Source organism: Callithrix jacchus, chromosome 7 (genome assembly GCF_049354715.1).
Source record: "Callithrix jacchus isolate 240 chromosome 7, calJac240_pri, whole genome shotgun sequence".
NCBI classification, from domain to species: domain Eukaryota; kingdom Metazoa; phylum Chordata; class Mammalia; order Primates; family Cebidae; genus Callithrix; species Callithrix jacchus.
In genome coordinates, this window is record NC_133508.1 from 17,863,724 (window position 1) to 17,883,266 (window position 19,543).

General features: G+C 34.6%; 1 protein-coding gene across 1 annotated transcript in view; it reads right to left on the reverse strand.

Annotated features, from left to right (window-relative positions):
- Window positions 1-19,543, reverse strand: part of CUBN (cubilin) — a 281,789-nt gene that overhangs the window by 206,764 nt on the left and 55,482 nt on the right. Inside the window, exons 19-22 of the mRNA XM_035306864.3 lie at window positions 19,242-19,420; window positions 16,422-16,587; window positions 15,904-16,120; window positions 13,365-13,495 (exon numbers count right to left, since the gene is read on the reverse strand). Of these exons, the coding sequence (XP_035162755.3) occupies window positions 13,365-13,495; window positions 15,904-16,120; window positions 16,422-16,587; window positions 19,242-19,420 (693 nt within the window). The remainder of the gene's footprint in view (window positions 1-13,364; window positions 13,496-15,903; window positions 16,121-16,421; window positions 16,588-19,241; window positions 19,421-19,543) is intronic.

The window sequence follows — 19,543 nt, forward strand, 5'->3', positions numbered from 1 at the left end:
ATAGCATAGACAGACTCACTGACCCACACAGAGAGAACTTTAGCCAGTAAATCAAATATTTAGAGCAAATTATCTGTTCATGTCACTTGTTCTTAAAGAGATAATGCTCCTTGCTTACTCTCTGTACTCCCAGAGGGGAAACACAGTTGGCTTGCATATCTCTAATGCAACTTGTCTGTGGGAGAATGTTAAGTATAATGGGGTTTGCAGGTGGCGGAACCAGAATTAATGACATTTTGGGCAATAATGAGTAGCGTTCCTTTACCTTGCTTATATGCAAGTGATTATTCTAGCACAATTGGTGGGAGTCTGTTAATCTTTACTGAAATTTTTATTTGCTCACCGAGCTTCTTTTCTGTTGCTGGCACAAAAGTAAACTACAGTTCCTGATGTGTTCAAAGGTTCTTCACACCATTCACTTCATCTGAAATGCTTTGCCCTTTACCTAACAACACCCCTGAAAACCCCGGCTAATACATGATTTAACATATACATTCTTATCCATCATTTAAGCTGAAATCTTTCCCAAACAAGCAAAATTAATTTATCTTGCATAATAAAATTTTATGCAAATAGCAATTTGAGCCCAAAGCATATTTTGTAATTGTTTTCATGTGAGTATATTTACCTTACTAAACCTTGGGATATGAACAAGATCTTATTAACCACTATTTAATATCACTATAGTACCTGGCCCAGATGAGGTCCCAGTACGTAGCTGTTAAAATTATCTTACATAATGTGTTGAAAAGGAAGAGGACTTGGTACATGCATGTAAGTTCCTCCCATGCTCCCTACTCCATTCAGCTCTTCTCTTTCAAGCTACCCCTCTACCCCTCTACGACTCCCTCTTTTTTCATTTTTCCTCTCTCTCTCCTTCCTATACTCTATCCTGGTTGGCAGAGGTTCTTTAATATTTTACTGCTGCCAGCTATGACAAGCAACTGTACTAAACCAGCTCCCCTCCTTAAGAACTGTTAAAACAACAAAATATTGGACAATCTGGAATGCAAGATTGGGATTCTTGACTCTTTATTTCTTTGGCTTTCTACCTGGGCAGAATTTCCTGACTGCAGAAGAAAGCTGAAGCCCAGGTAGTAAATGACAGTCCTACTGAGCTGATGATGCAAAGATTAGAGTTGCCAATGCAGCTGGAACCACAAAGAAATTCTCCAGACAAGAAGAAGTACATACAGGGGAAAGTAAGGAATCTGAATAGGACTCCTCATGGATTCTTAGCTAAGCCTGAACTGAAAATACACAAGGTGAGACTTCAAAAAGCATGCCAGACAGGAGCTGCTACTAGGTAGGAAGCAAAATAAGATCATAAAGGTCAAGGCAATTCTGAGAGACTTTAGAGTTCTCTCCCATCCCCAAATAGGCATATCTCCTTAACACCTCAGGCATCCAAGTGAGATACCTAAAAGATCATATCTTACAAGTGAAGACCCTGGACAAGAGTAGGCCTCTCTAGAACTTCCCTACCAAAGGATAAGTCTTAACAAGACCTGCAAGAATCATAGAAGCTAGAGGTTGAGACCTACCAAGTTAGAGGGAAGCAGGAAACAGGTACTTTCACAAATATTCTTTAGCAAGTAAAAATACAAACTTTGCAGATACGAAGTAATCAGCTACATATCAAACTAGCTTCAGAAAAAGATCAGAGAATACAGAGTGTCTATGACACATAATTTACCCAAATGATATGGGACACCCATATCATTTCATGTCCCAACCTATCATGTCTACTATAAAACCCAAAATTACCACAAATGTTTTTAAAAATGAGAAAATATAAATCAAGTCAAGAAAAAAAGTGATCAATAGTCAAGAAAAATGTGGTCATAGTCAAGAAAAAAAAGTGATCTTGTGATTCAAAGATGATCCAGGTGTTAGATTTAAAAGACAAAGACTTTAGAGCAGCTATTAAAAATATATTCAAAGACTAAAGAAAAAGCTTTAAAAAGTAAGCAGATAAGAAATTTCGGCCAAAAAAGGGAGGAAATTATTAAAAGGAATCATGGAAATTATATAACTTATAATTACACTAATTGAAATGAAAACTTCACGATGAGTTTAATAGTAAACTGTAGGTAGAACAAATAAAAGGTCAGCAAACTTTAATATGTATGAATAGACCTAATTTAATCCAAAGAACAAAGAGAAAAGAACTGCAGGAAAATGAACAGATATTCAAAATCTGAGGAAAAACAACAAATAGGTTAACACACATACAATTAGAGAACCAGACGGAGAAGAGAATGAAAGTGGGTCAAAAAGAGAAGGATATAATGGCTAAAATTCTCCTAAATTTTATGAAAAATGTCTAGTAAGATATAGGAGTTCAGTCAATACTAAACAGGAGAAACAAAAGAAAACTACCCTTGGACACATCAATGTGAATCTTATAGAAAACAGTAACAAGGGAAACACAGGAGCCAGAGGGGTAAAAAAAACACACACACATCACATACAGGGACATTATGATATGGATGACGGTTGGCTTCCAATCAGGAACAATGGAGGCAAGAAGAAAATGAAATACATTTTTTAAATGTTGAGATGGAGAAAAAAAGATTTAAATATCCAGCAAAACGACTTTTTTAAAAAATGGAAGTGTAACATTTTTAGATAAACAGAAGCTGAGATCATTTATCATTTGAAGACTTGTGCTGTGTGAAATAATACTATCCATCAGGCCAGAGGGAAATGATACAAGCGGAAAATATCTCCAAGAAGGAATGAAGAACGCTGGAAATGATAAATAATTGTATACATATAAATGCTAGGCTTTCTTTTCATTACCTCCTTAAAAGAGAATTAGTGATTTACAGCAAATATGATATTAAGGTGAATTTATAATAGGGAGAAGTAAAAGACAGAACTCAAACAGCACACAGAAGGACAAGTAGATGGAATTACACTAATAAGAGATTATTACGTTTGTGAAGTACAAAGAGGAATGTGTGTAATATGAAGAATTAGGTATCAATTAGAAGGTATGAAATGTAAAGAGCTGATTATTAACTCTAAGAAAAGTTGCATATAAGTTAAGGAGTATATTTTTAGCCCTAGAGCAAAAATACAAAAAAAAAAAAAAGTATCATTAAAAAGACAATGACGGAAATAGAATAAAATACTAAAAATATTCTGTAAACCTAAGTGAAGACAGAATAATGGCAACATAAAAAGAGACGAACAGAACACAACTACCACAATGGTATGTGAAATTCAACCATACCAATAATTACATTAGTTTTAAATAGTCTAAACACTTCAGCTAAAACACAGAAACAGCAGGACCCAATTATATGCTTTTTACTACACACGCACATTATATATAATGGTAAAATTCAGCTATAAGTAAAAGAATGAAAAAAGATATAACATATGAACAGCAAATATAAGAAAGCTGATATCATGAAAATAATATCACACAAAAGTAACTTCAAGAAGGAGAGTATTATTAGATTTATAGAAAGATATTTTATAATGACAAAGGGGATGATTTATCAGTAAAACATAATAATCCTCAATGTGCATGCACAAAATAACAGTTTCAAAATACATGAAGAAAAATGAAAAGGCAAAAATTAAAGAAAAAAATAAAACCATGATTAGAGTTGAAGATTTTAACACCTTTCTCTCAGTAACTGAAAACGAAACAGATAAAAATAAACAAGGATATAGAAAATCTGACCAACACTATCAACTGACTTAAGCTAATTGGCAGAGAGCACCACACTTAATAACTGCAAACAACACAGCTTTTCAAATGTACATGAAATGTTCAGCAGCATAGACCACATGCGGGGCTGTACCACAATTCTCCATAAATATAAAACAACTGAAAACGTAGTAAGTATGCTATGTACCCACAACAAAACTGAAATTATAAATTAATAAGACATCTTGAAAACCTGCACATATTTGAAAATTAAATAATACATTTGCAAGTAATCCACAGAACAAAGAAGAAATCACAAGATAATTGAAAAATATTTTGAACTGAAAGTTAGTGAAAATAAAACGTATTAAAATTTGGGAAGTGAAGTGAAATAGTGCTTAAAGGCTCTATCTATATCTATCTGTAGGTAAGGCAATAATTAAAAGACAATAAATAATATAAGAACAGAAATCAATTAAATGGAAAATACAATAGCAATAGAGAAAATAGACAATGTCAAAAATTGGTTATTCGAGAAAATTATTAAAATTAATAGAATTCTACCAAAACTGATCAAAGAGAAAAGAGAAAACAAATTACCATTCATAGAAATGAAGACAGGATGTCACTATAGAATCTTCAGAAATTAAGATAATAGACATCATTATGAAAAACTGTGCAAATAAATTTGACAACATACACAAAAATTCACAAAAAAGATGAATTCTTTAGAAATGTCCATAAATGACTCAAAAGGAAATAGAAAGCTTCAGTAGTCTCTATTAATTGAAGAAATTAAGTTTGAAATAATACCTTCCTCCAAAGAAAACTACAGGCTCAAGAAGTTGTTTATATTCCACAAACTCAGAAAACAGAGAGGATATTTTCTAATTTATAAGACAATATCACTCCTATACCTAACCAGACAAAGAAATTTTCAAAATTACAGTTCAGTGTGTCTCACAAACATTAATGCAAAAATCCATAATAAACTTTTAGCATAGCAATTTTGAATATACATAAAATTATAATACATCAGAATCAGGTGGGGTTCTGATGTATTATACAAAATTTGTTTGACAGTAAAAAACCAAATTAACATAATTTACCACCAAAATGGGATAAAAAAGAAAAGATTTGAGAGATATCAAAAGATGCAGAAAAATCATTTGAAAAAATTCGGCACCCATTCAGGATAAAAACTCAGCAAGTATGCACAGAAGGGAACTCCACAAACTGGTAAGTGGCACCTATGAAAAATCCAAAGCTAACATCACACTTAAGTGGTAAAGGACTAAATGTTTTCATGTCAAGATTAAGAAAAAGGTCAATATGCCAACCTCACCCTTTCTGTTCAAGACTGCACAGAAAATTCTAGCCATCACAGTAATACACATACACAGAGAAATAAGAGAGAGACAGAGACAGAGAGACAGAGAAGGGAAAAAATAAAACTTATTTAACTCATTCACAGTTACTGTCAACTATGTAGTATATACTAAAGAATTTATCAAAGCACACTGCCATGTGCGTACCTACGCAACTGTCTTGCATGCTCTGCTCATGTACCCCAAAACCTAAAATCCAATAAAAAATTTAAAAAAAAAAGAATTTATTTAAAAGTTATTCAAACTAATAACTGAGTTTAACAAGATTGCAGAATACAAGACACGTTATACAAAAATAAAGTTATGTTACATGCATCAGCCAAACAACTAGAAAGTAAAGTTTTAAAATAGCATATACTACTTTATAATATGGCATATAATTTTATAGTAGCATAAAAACATGAAACAGTTGATAACGAGTTTAATAAAAATATGCACAAACTGTATACTGCAAACTTTATTGCTGAAGGATATGAAGGAAGATCTGAATAAATGGAGAGGTAAAATATGTTTGTGATTGGAAAACTGAATTTAAGATGACCTTTATCCCCAAATTGGTCTGTAAATTCAATACAATCTCAATCAAATTCTCAAGTGTTTTACATAATTGAAAAGCTGATTCTAAAATGAATATAGAAATACAAAAAATCTAGGCTAGCCCACACAATTTTGAAAAGGAAGTATAAATCTAGAGGTTTTACACTTCCAGATTTTAATATACAATATAAAATTATGTAATGTTAAGTAATATGTCCTGTTACCAAAAGGGCAAATACGTACATCAATCTGATGAAAAAGAGAGTCCAGAGCTGGGTGCAGTGGCTCAACCCTGTAATCCCAGCACTTTGGGAGGCCAAGGCGGGTGGATCACGAGGTCAAGAGATTGAGACCATCCTGGTCAACATGGTGAAACCCTGTCTCTACTAAAAATACAAAAAATTAGTTGGGCATGGTGGTGCGTGCCTGTAATCCCAGCTACTCAGGAGGCTGAGGCAGGAGAATTGCCTGAACCCAGGAGGCAGAGGTTGCAGTGAGCCGAGATCTCGCCTTTGCACTCCAGCCTGGGTAACAAGAGCGAAACTCCATCTCAAAAAAAAAAAAGCAAGAAAAAGAAAAAGAGATTCCAGAAGCAGACCCACACATGAACACAGGCAGGTGATTTTCAACAAAAATGCAAAGGCAATTCAGTAAGGGTGTAGGTGCAGGAGAATGTTTTCAACAACTAAATACCATTTACTAAAGAAACTTGGATACATAACTCACACCATATAGAAAAACTGATTCAAAATGGATCATAGAATAAATATAAAATCTCAAACTATACAACTTCTAGAAGGATGCAAGGGGGAGATCTTGACAACTTTGATAGTCAAATATTTCTTAGACAAGATACAAAATGCACTGACCTTAAAAGGGATAAAAAGACATAATGAACTTTGTTCTTCAAAAGATACCATAAGGAAAAGAAAAGTTTAGCCTGGGAGAAAACACTTGCAAGACACTTAGCTGAAAAAGGACATGGTTTGTATGCAGAATATATAACATATGACTCATTAATAAGAAACAAACAAAAATGAGGACTGTGGTTTTAACGAATACCTCACAAAAGAAAATATATGAATTGTCAAAAAGCATGTGAAAAGGACTCAGCACTATTAGTAATCAGGGAAATGCAAAATAAAACCTACTACGGTGCAACTACCAGAGGCTAAAAATGAAAAGACTGGCAATATTAAGGATTGGGAAAGATGTGGGAAAAAAATCGTTGCAAGGCCGGTGAGCCACCATAGTGGGACTCCACCTAGGAAGGTTTTGGGCTTTGCCCAGGAAAGAATTCAAGGGTGAGCTGGTGGTAGAAAAAAATCACCTTCATTAAGGTAGTTGTGTTCCAGCTCCATGACAGCTCCTGCAGAGCAGGGCTACCCCACAGGCAATGTGTTGAGAGTAGGATCTTGGGGAAGTTTTGCAGTCATATTTATAACCACATGCAAATTAAGGGGTGAGTTATTCAGAAATTTCCAGAACAAGGATGATAACTTCTGGGTGTTGTCATGGCAAAGGCAAACTGTCGTGGGGCTGTTAGGCATGTCTTATGGAGAGGTGCTTCTGTCTCTGCCCTGTTATAGCCAGTCTTCCATCTGGTCTGGCATTGAGCCCCAACTCCTGTTTCAGAATTGTCATTATGTAAAACAGTATAACCACTTTGGAAAAAAAAGTTTGGCACTTTCTTATAAAGTTAAACATATCATTACCATATGAGTCCCAGAAATTCTACTCCTAGGTATTTACTCAAAAGAACGAATAAGTCCACAAAAAACTTGCATGTCAATGTTCATGGTAGCTTTTTTGGTAACAGCTAAAAACTGTGAAAAGCCCAACTATCTAACAATAGGTGAACAGATAATCAAATTATTATATATTCATGCAATGGAAGGCTAGTCAGCAATAGAAAGAAAAGAACAGATAAACAGAGCAACATGAAAAAAATTCCAGACACATTATGCTAAATGAAAGATGTCAGATACAAAAGAGTACATACTATGTATTCCTGTTCATAGCTGCCTTTTGCACAGTTAATACCATTCTGTATTGGTAGAAACCAGGTCTGTGGTTGCTGACATAGAGGAAGTTGAGGAAACTAATCAAAGGAACATGAGGATACCTTCTGGAGTGACAGAAGTATTCTGTAGCTTGAATGGAGAGGTGCCTAAATGGGTGTACACAATTCTGAAAAAATTTACTGAAATTACAGGAAAGAAAATCCATATTATGTTAAAAGCTTCAAAGTTCTGTGCACTGGCAGGTTGTGCTCTCTAGAGAAAATCCAATAAATAATTCAGATATCTAATAAATAATACATAAAACTGAAATAGAGAAAATATCATAATTGAAGGGACCCCTTCTGTACATATTAAATAATAAAATATTTAGTCTTAAAATCTGTTGGTAGTTTTATGAGATTCAAATTTTATAGAGAGAAAACTTATTGTTCTCTGAACTTAATGTATCTATTTCTTGAAAGATTAAAAACTCTTCTTAACTATCACTGAATTCTGTAGATGTTTATGTTTTTTCCCTTGGCAATATAAATGGCTCCTTCTAGAATAATATTAATGCTGAAAAATATCACTGCTAAGTTTTGGTTTCCTCTTGTGATTCTTAACAAAGCACAAATGATAAAATTAGGATGTGTTTCCGTACAAGGAGATTATGTATTGCCCTGATGCTTATTATTACATCAATACAAAATGCAAAGATAAAAATGTATCTATGCCTTTTATTTTATATTGCCAAAGGAAAATTCACATCCCATATCAGTTAGCCTTTTATTATGTTCTAGGAACATTTACAAAGAAATGAAAAATAAAAGTACATTTCTTCTATCCCTTAAATTCAACTGAACTACCAATGGAAAAGCATATCTCTGAAGATCAAAGACAACTGTTGGCAGAACTCACATATTTTTCTTTCTGACTATCCTCAAAAAAAAAAAAAAAAGAAAGAAAGAAAGAAAAGAGAAAACACAAATGTTCTCTATGGACCATTACAAAAATCACAAAATGAGATTTTTCTAAAACTCACAATATATCTCAGCCTTCACTAAACATTTTTAAGTAACTTTTTGTAACACAGAACTCACTCATTATCAAAAAGGAAAATAAGAAACATGTATAACCCTCCAAACCACAAAGCAGCGATGGTATCACTCCCATAAAATTTAAACCACAGAAATAGGATAAACTGATCCTGTGGAGAGGAATGCATCTCATATGGAGATCCTAGATTATGGGGAACTGCTGCAGCTCCTCTCTGCTTTGGATTACGGGATAATTTATGTGATTATACAGTTACACTGAGGCTCAGTCTTTAGGCTATGCTTTCTGAAATCACTTATGAAACGTTTGGTTTCTGAATGAATCCATATGACCTCAGATATTCTAGGAATGTGCTAAATAAACAGCCAACCCAGGAGCCATCATCTGCTTCCACAGACATGTTTGGTTAGCATCCTTCAAAGTGAAGAATGAAGGACAGACATAATTACAGGTTCAGTTTCTCCCTTAAGAAAGAAGAAGACTTCTCAATCAAACTCAACATTTTGCTACAGTTTTCTGCTAGGCGGTCATGGTCCTTGCTTTTTCTTTTCCCTCTCAGGTGACCAATGTTTATTAATATATAAATAAGCAAAGTAGCCATTGGAAAATTGTGCTTGGACATTGAGAATCATATTTTATATCTGGCAAAGTCATGGTCCTTTACCGCTAAAATGTCATTTTCACATTGAATGTCTCATTTTGTCTTCCTCAACTATGCAAGGCAGCCAGGCATTATCCCCCCACGTTTTAGAGAGGTAGATGAGAGATCTTAAGTTCCTGGAGATTAAGTTCTAAAAGACACTTAGTTCAAGTATGGCCAAGATGAAATTTGAACCCAAGACCTCTCTTTCCAAATCCCATTTTCTTTAACAATCCCTGGTTTTTCTACTCAGGAAATGTCAATTTAAAGGCGAAGACAAGTAGGGAACTAGGAACATCATGATTAAGCATTTTGTTACATTTTTATTCTAAGGAGTAAGAAATATAACAAACATGATAAATGAACTGAGCCAGGAAGTGCTGGGACACCTGTATATACAAAATTATGAGAACACAGTAGCCAGTAAGAAAGTAAATCATTTTTATTTTTGAGACAGTTTCGCTCTTGTCCAAACTAGAGTGTAATGGCATGATCTCAGCTCACTACAAACTCTGCCTCCCGGGTTCAAGTGATTATCCTGCCCCAGCCACCCAAGTAGCTAAGATTACAGGTGTGTGCCACCATGCCTGGCTAAATTTTTGGGTGTTTTTAGAAGAAATGGGATTTCACCATGTTAGTCAGGCTGGTCTCGAACTCCTGACCTCAGGTAATCCACCTACCTCAGCCTCCCAAAGTGCTGGGATTACAGGCATGAGCCACCACACCTGGCTGAAAGTAAATCTTTAAAAGCCAAATCAACTTACTAAAAAACCATTTCCAGAGGAAAAATATCTGAATCTCTCATAGAAGAGAACACAAAATTCAAGGTGGATAGAAAGAATCAGAGAGGCTTGTGACTTGTCCAAAGTATTCCAAATTATGGCCGGCTGCAGTGGCTCATGCCTGTAATCCCTGCACTTTGGGAGGACGAGGTGGTGGGAATCACCTGAGATCAGCAGTTCAGGACCAGCCTGACAAACATGGTGATCCCTGTCTCTACTAAAAATACAAAATTAGCAGGGCATGGTAGTACATGCCTGTAATCCCAGCTACTTGGGAGGCTGAGACAGGAGAATCACTTGAACCTAGGAGCAGAGGTTGCAGTGAGCCAAGATTTCACCAATGCACTCCAGCCTGGACAACAAGAGTGAAACTCCATCTCAAAACAAACAAATAACAATGAAAAAAAAAAGTATTCCAAATTAGTATCAAGCCTGATACTAGGACTAAGACTTCTGACCTCACTACAGCATCCACTTTCCCTGTGTCATGAATAGTACTTTCCATCATGAGCAGTTACAGTCCAATCCACACTCAACTCCCTTGCAATCCTACAGCAATTCACATGCTAAGACCTGACCTTCAGAGTCCTTGATAAACTACAGTTTCATTGGAACCCCGTGAACTGCTTGGCGAATGAGCCCCCTAGACCTATTTGAATCAAAATTTCTGGGTGGGGCCCAGATGCCTGAATTTATAACAAGAAAATCCCCATCTCAAATTTCCCATGAACACTCAAGTTTGACAACACCATCCTCCTAAACTGAAGTTTTAAGATAGAAACAGAACTCTCTCTACCCTCTTATTGTAAAGAAGTCCTCTTTGGGCATTTTTTCTATCATTTCCTTACTTTGCTCCTAAATGCCTCTTCTGAGCTCATTCCAGGATGACTGACAAAAAACAGCACTAACCGCCGACTGATGGGTAGTGGAAACCCTGCCTTGAGAATGTGGGAGGCCAAGAAAGCCCAGTAGGGCTCATCTCTAATCCTGTGTTGATGTTGTGACCATCCTTGGCCATTTCCCTGGACAATTGTGAAGGTTTTCTCTTTGCAGGAAATATGAAAACTCCACCACAGTTTGCTTATAGTCCTGAATTAAAAGTTACTAGCCACGTGATATGCAGTTTATTTAGGGCATTCTTAAGAGCTAATCTGGACATGGCAAAAGAAATAGAGTCTATGTCGGGACTCAGTTGTTTAGTTTGACTTCCAAACAAATTAATTACGTATTGTTGGGAGGATAAATTCAATATCCTAGATGTCTACCTCCCTCATTTAAAAATTAAGGTAACTGGGATAGATTTGTGCTTCAAACTTTCTTGACATACCCTAAAAAATACATTTATATCAACCACACAGGGGCACAGAGATACTGCAAACAGGTCTCAGGAAGTGACACCTAACTTTTTATGATAAACTCTGATATTTTCTCTCCTATTCCTTTCTGTTCTACTCAACTCTTTTAATAATCACAAGCAGCAACCGAATAAATGAATTTCATGACTCACTAGTGAGTCATGAATTACAGTTTGAAAAACACTGGACTAGAGGTTAAATGGGTTTTCCTCTAATATTAAAGTTGGAAATGAATCAGGTACTTTTCTCTGTTCCTGTTTACACTTTTAAAGTTCCCTCTTAGCAGGATCATATATTAATGTATACGCAATAGATGCTAATAGATTGTAAAATTTTACTTTAAATTGATAACATTAATTTGTCAATTACATTCTCTCAGGATTCAAATAATTTGCAGTTTGAATGAGCAAAATCTAGTATGTTGAATTAAAGCCTGGTCTTATAGTTACTAAGAACTTCATAAGAGTTTTAACCTGCTAACATTGTACTTGTTAGCCCCATTTTTTTCTATTTTCCCAGGCACATCTGGATAAAGGCAGAAATAAAGTGGCAAGGAATGAAGTCCGAGTGATCACAAGAAACCGATCTTTTTCTCCTGGGAAAAAAGTATATGATTCTCTCACACTCAGGATTCTGGAGAAATCTAAAGACACGCTTTCAAACATAGAACCGCTGCAGAGTTTTGACTGAAATGAAGAGTAGTGGTCAGTCCCTATGAAGGAGAAATACTTGAGAAATTGGGTAAGGATTCTGAGTGGGAGATGTTTAAACTTTTATTTATTTTAAAGAGTGGGGACTTTAAAAGATGAGCCTCTGGGGGTCTCGGGATGCAAGAGTGTGTCAGAGGATGCATGTTCCAACATAGAAAAAGCTACCAGTTCTTTCTGGAGGGAACTCAGTGAATTGTACTATGCTGATGGGGTAATCTCAAGGCTGAGAACTGCTTGGAAGCACGACCACCACATGCCTACTATGGGTCTACGCTGGATGTTATTTGGGCCCGTTAATACAATGATGTAAAAGGAAAGCTCAGAGCCTCTAAAAAAGAACATATCCCAGGCGAAACATAAGCCTAACGAAATATGACTCCTTCATCAATTGCATGCACAGGATCTTGGGGCTGGGAGCATCTCTGGTTCACGTTACCTCAAAGATCCCGCCTGCCAAAATTATTTGTTTCCTATGCTTTATTTGCAAAGAACATGGCAATAATGAGAAATTAAGTCATAGGAAAAGTATGATGAAAGGAATAAATGCTGAAAAGATTAACTTCATTAGGTCAAATTGAGAAATGTATATTTTGCCAAGAAATCCTTGCCCTGAAATTTCATGCAGTAATTTTTATCTGTCGTTGTTCTTTTCCCAACTTCTTAACATAAGTATTCAGTCTCTTTGGTAACTTTTCATTCTGATAAAATTTTAAGATGCAAGAATGAGCTCCTGAATTATTTTTACGCAGATTTATTATGTATTTGTATTTTGCTCCCATTACTTTATCATTCTCTCTCTCTCTCTCTCTCTCTTGCTCTCTCTCTCTCTCTCTCTCTCTCTCTCACACACACACACACACACACACACGCACGCACAGACACACGAACACTATCCCTTATTATCTCAACCAATTCAGAGTACTTTGGAGACATTACATTTCTTTACCCTCTAAAAACTTCAGTATATTGTTGCTAAGGGAAGAAAAAAACATTCTTTTAACAAAACCACAGTACAATTATCAAAATTAGAAGATTTAATATTGATACAATGTTCTTCTCCAGTCACTTTTAATAAGGAAGGTATTTAAGTCACTACCTTTTATTTTAAATATAGCTCTCATTGTGTGGCACAGGTTTGGGAATGATGGATTCTCCTTGTGTTCTAGCTATTAGAACTGTTTTGCAATGGAGTAAATAAAACCAAGTATGCAATGCTGTTTTGTTACCTGTTGCTGCACTGATTGCTTTATAGTTTATTAAGAAGCCTTCATAAGCGAGGTGGGAGTCAGCCACAAACACCAGCATCAATGAGTTACCACTGCTTGTGAGAGAAGGCGGGATCGATCTTCCACAGTATCTATTCCAAACCAAGAAAAGACAGACATGTATTTTAAAACTTTTGGATTATTGAAAATGATGTACCAAAAATTAGGACATGTAAATATCATAATAGGTTTTGTTCTCTACCTCTCATCAATCTTAAAACAGATATATTTCAGGAAAAAAAAATTTACAAAGTTACAAAGATTGTCCTGTTCATGATTACATCCCTGAAATGGTGGTATGTGTATGTCTGGCTGTGTGAGTTGTCATATATGAGAAGTTTAGTAAAACAGAAAGTAAAAGCTACATTAAATTGCCATATAGCATATTAATAAACTTTTTAATGGAAATGTAATAAACATATACAACAAAGGGAAACAATATATCATAGTCATCTCTCTAAACTAAATTCACAGATCACTCAATCCCTGTGCCTTGGCTTCCTCAGCCCTAAAATAGGAATGATGACAATACCTACTTCATAGAGTTGCTTTGAGAATGTGATGAGTTAATACCCTGTATATAAAGCACTTAGAACAGTGCCTGAAATTGTAATCCCTATAGAGGGAATCTATTGTCCTTAAACAGCTGGCTTATAAAGAGGTAGGAGTGATGATTCAGCCATGCCATGTTTCTGCTGAACAAAAGCAATTTAGCTCAGAAAGACTATTCTATTAAAGTTAACAAGAGAGTTGTGATAAAAGACATAATGCCATGAGCTTTTATCTAGAGAAATACCTGTAGAAAGAAGTGACAATGAAATACAAATCTTAAATCAAAACACACTTGGCAAAAATTAACCAAAAGATATGATAAAGAAAACAAATATAGAAACTAAAAAAAGAGGAAATGTTGAGTATGGAAAATGGATAATTGCTAAAGGAGAAAAAGAAAGAAAATCTGGTGAAAAATACCATTGCAGTGTGAAAACAATATTTAATACCGTCATCAAAATAAAGGTAGGTGAACTAATCAATATTTTAAATTCCTCCACATATGCCCATGTATATGAAATTTGAGGAAGATCATTATACTTTATGCCAGTCAGCAAAAGTTCTGTATTTTGCAGTGGTGATGTGTTAAGTACCTTCCCAAAAAAGAAAAAGAAGAAAGTTAAAAAGATGAAAGATTAGGATAAGAAAGATGTTTAAAATGTGAATGAAAAATAAAGAAAACAAAATGCAAGATACAGACATTTTCAATATCAGGAGTTTCCATTTCCAACAGAAATGTAACAACAGGGGCTAGATTTAAATTTGCATCTGAAACAACAAAAATCCTGGACAAAAAAATAGAAAGCAATGGCTCTCAAAACACTGGACATCAAGCAATACAGAACAACAAACCTTCAGAGACCGGAAACACGTGAATTTAAGGGCAAAACTGAATGGATCAACCTGTTTCCAAGTAACTTAAATGCATTCCAGAAGAAAGCTCAAGAATACAGGAATATGACAATGTCCAGCAGCCAAAAACCTAAAATTGAAAATGTCTAGTATCCTATTGAATATCACCTGACAGGAAAAGAAATGGGAAAGTATAACTCATAAAGAGAGGAAAAATCAATCTATAAAACCATAGCAGGAAACAATCCAAATGTTTGAATTAGTAAAGTCATTAAAATAGCTACAACTATATCTCACAGATTTTTAAAGCCAGAGGAAAAAATTCATGTGTAGAGACATGGACTATATATAAAATGACTCAAACTGAACTTCTAGAAATGAAAACTACAATGTCTAAGACAAAAAATACATTTGGCAAAATAAATAGCAAATCAGACATTGCAGAAGATGAGTGAACTTGAATATATAGTAATAGAAACTTTCCAAAGTAAAACACACAGACAACAAAGGCTCGAAATCAAAGAACAGAGTATCAAGTGAGTTGTAGAACAATTTCAAGTGCCTAATATACATGAAAACAAGAGTCCCCAAAAGGGAAGAAAGGTAGAAAAGTATTTTAAGAACCAGTGGCCAAAAATATTTCCAATTTGATAAAACTACAAATCTTTGGGTCCAAGAGGTTCAACAAAAAATTATGCTAATTGAAGAAAGCCAGAAAAACAAGCAGTACATATAGTATGATTCCATTTAGATAATATGCAAAGAAATCTACAGGATTAGGAAGTAGAATCGTGGTTTTCTGTGGATGAGGGTGAGAAGCAAAAGCAAGGAATTATGATGGAAAGGAAGAAAGTTTTGTGGGTAACGGATATATGCATTATTTTAATTTTGGTTTTGATTTCATGAATATATACAGATGTCAAAACTTAATGTCTATGGGACAAAACTACAGACTAGTGATACAGAAATGGTCATTAAGAAGCATGAGGATCTCACCTGGTTTCCATAACACAACGTGGTGGATTTTAAGATCCTTCACTGAAGCAGGAAATCAGTGAAGTTTTATTGCTAAACAAACAAACAAAAATAACCTTACCTTCCAAGGGATGTCTCAGAGTTAGTGTCATAAACTTCCAAGTAGTCATTTGTGCAATTGTGATAAAACTCCAGATGAAAAGTTTTGAACATTAAATGAATCAGGTGGTTAGGTTGGACTAATATATGCCAAGTACAGTTGATACCATGTGGGTAAATATTTGGATGGCCAGGACTTTGAATGGTCCCTGTGGATTCTGTAAGAATTTCTCCACATGCTGTTGAAATAAAAATTATTGTTACCAGAGCAGGTAACCAAGTTACCTGGATTTCAAATGAAAATTCTTTGATAATAACCTTTTCAAAGATCAAAAAGAAAAATGTTTCTTACATGCCGCTTAAGATAACTTCATTTATCTCTTATTAATAAATAATTAAATTTTGATATGTGTATCAGAAAATATATATTCTTTGTCTTTGAGGATACTTTAAAATTCTTCACAGTATAGATGATTTTTATATAATTTATTTCTGTCATTCACTTATTCTGATACAAGCCTACAAAACAGAATCTCTTACCCAAATCCTCAGCACTGAACTTAGCCATGAAACCATGGTTTTCAGTAGAAGAACTTTTCACGAATGTGACATAAAGAATATTGTACACGGATGTTATATATGAAGGTATGTCTGCACCACAATACTTTTTATTTTCAGGAGAACCCAAAATGGAACTGCTACCAATCTATAATAAGAGAAGATGTGTACAGTTATATTGTATATCAATTTTGAAAACTGCTTCAAGAATAATTATTTCTGAAATGTTTCTAATAGAGCACTAATCAATTTGAGAACACAATCAGCTTTAGCACATTTCAGTTACCCCCTGAAAAACTCATATCCTTTAGTGGTCATTCCCCATCCCCCTGAAACTGGAGCCCTAGGCAACCACTAATCTACTTTCTGTCTCTATAGATTTCCTATTTTGGACATTTAGATCAAAATGGAATTATACACTATGTGGTCTTTTGTGACTAGCTTCTTTCACACTGTATATCATTTTCAAAGTTCATCCATGTTTTAGCATGGAGCATTACTTGATTCTTTTTTAATGCCATATAATATTCCACTGTAAAGATAAACCACATTTTATTTATCTGTTTACCAGTTGATGGACACCTAAGTTGTTTCTACTTTTCAAATTAAAAATAATAATTGTATTTTGCTATTTGTACATGTTATTAAAAATGACTGCAGGTATATTCACATACAAATTTTTCTGTGAACATATATTTTCATTCCCCTTAAGAATCTATCTACAAATAGAGTTGCTGGATCAGATGAACTCTCTAGGTTTAAGTTTTTGAGGATTTTTTCAAAGTGGCTGTACCATTTTACATCTCCACCAGGAGTGTATAAGGGTTCCAATTTCTCCACATCCTTGTCAAAACCATTATCTGACTCTTTATTATAGTCATCCTGTGGGTGAGTCCTTTGGTTTTTTGTTTCGTTTTGGTTTGTTTGCTTTTTTGAGACAGGGTCTCACTCTATTACCCAGGCTAGGGTGCAGTGGCACAATCACAGCTCACTACACAGCCTCTACCTCCCAGGCTCAAATGATATTCCCACGTCAGCCTTCTGAGTAGCTGAGACTCCAGGCAAGCATCACCACACTCAGCTATTTTTAAATTTTTTTGTAGAGATAGGGTCTCACTATGTTGCCTAGGCTGGTCTCAAATTCCTGAGCTCGAGCAGTCCACCCACCTTGACCTCTTAAAGTGCTGGGATCAGGTGTGAGCTGCTGTGCTCAGCCTCCTTTGCCCATTTTAAAAATCAAGTGATTTGTTTTTAATTTTGAGAAAGTTATTTTTCTTTTTTCTTTTGTTGTTTGTGCTTTTTGTGTCATATTTAAGAAGGCTTTGTCTAAATTGAAGGGCATAAAGATTAGTCCTGTGTTTTCTTCTAAGAATTTCCTGGTTTTAGCTCCCACACTTAGGTCTATAATCCAATTTTAGTTAATTTTTGTGTATGTTTTAAGGAAGGGTTCAGCACCATAACTTTGCATGTGGATATTGAGCACCATTTGTTGAAAAAAATGATTTTTCTCCATTGATATGTTTTGGCACCATTTTCATATATCGATTGGCCATAAAGTATGTGTTCACTTCTAGCCCTTCAATTGCATTCCATAAATCTATATTTACATCCTTACTTCAATAAGATATTGCCTTGATTACTGTAGCTCTGTTCTAAGTTTTTCTTGATTATTGTAGCTCTGTTCTAAGTTTTGAAATTAGGAAATGTGAGTCCTTCAACTTTGTACTTTTTCAAGAATACTTTGGTTATTCTGGTTTGCTTGCATATTCACATGCACTTTACAATCAAATTATGCATCTTTTTAAAAGAGCCAGCTGGGATTTTTATGGGGATTGAATTGAATCTTTATATCACTTTAGGGAGTATTGCAATCTTAACAATAAATGTCCTTCCATTTATCTAGGTCTTTTTTAATTTCCTTCAAGCATATTTCATAGTCTCAAAGGACAAGTTTTACACTTATTTTTATAACTGTATTCCTTGATGTTTGTTATTTTTAATGCTATTGTAAATGGAATTGTTTCTTGATTTCATTATCAAATCATTCATTGCTGGTGTATAGAAAAAGAAAGATTTCTACATTTTGATCTCATAATGCACAATTTATTAAATATATTAGTTCTAATAATTTTTTATATGTGTGGATTTCTTATGATTTTCCATATACAAGGTCATGTTATCTGTGAATAGAGTTTAATTCCTTCCCTTTCATTCTGGATGCATTTCATTTCTTCTCCTTACTTAATTGCTCTAGCTAGAATTTCCAGTGTAATGCTGAATAGAAGTAGTGAGAGCAGATGTCCTTGTCTTTTTATGGACCATAGGGGCAAAGCGTTTTTTGTGTTTCATAATTAAATATGATGTTAGATGTGGGTTTTTAAATGAATGTCTATTATCAGATTAAGGAAATTGCCTTCTATTCCTAGTTTGTTGAGTGTTTTATCATGAAAGGATGTTGAATTTTGTCAAATGTAGCAAAATCCGGCTCTCACATCTATTGAGGTGATCATGCAGTTTTTATTATTTATTTTATTGGTGTCGTGGTATTACATTAATTGATTCTGGGGTTTTATATCAACCTAGAATTCTTGAGATAAATCCCGCTTAGTCATGATACATAAATCCTCTTTTTATGCTAGATTCACTGAACCAGTATGTTGTTGAGGATTTCTGCACATATATTCATAAGACATATTGGTCTACATAAACGACTTTGATTTCCTGTAACACTTGAAGACAACAACTCATAATATTTTTTATAGTATACAACCAAATACAAATTCAAAGATGTTTTCCGCTTACCTCAATATAATCTGTTTCACAGTGGCCAGAACTTCCAATTTCAAAGACAGTGAAGTTGAGAAGAACGATTTGGCTTTGGGGTTGGTGGATGGTCCACCTACAGGTTCTTTCCCCAGGATACACATTAGGGAAAAAAGGCGAGCGAATGATCCCTTCTCCAGTTAATTCACCCCCACAAGCTGTAAGCATAAAAATTATAGTAGTGTTTGTTCAAATATTAATAATTTAATCTCAATTTTACTGCAAAATCTAATACTGCCTAAGGAGTATAAGAATATAACTATATATAACAGAATATAACA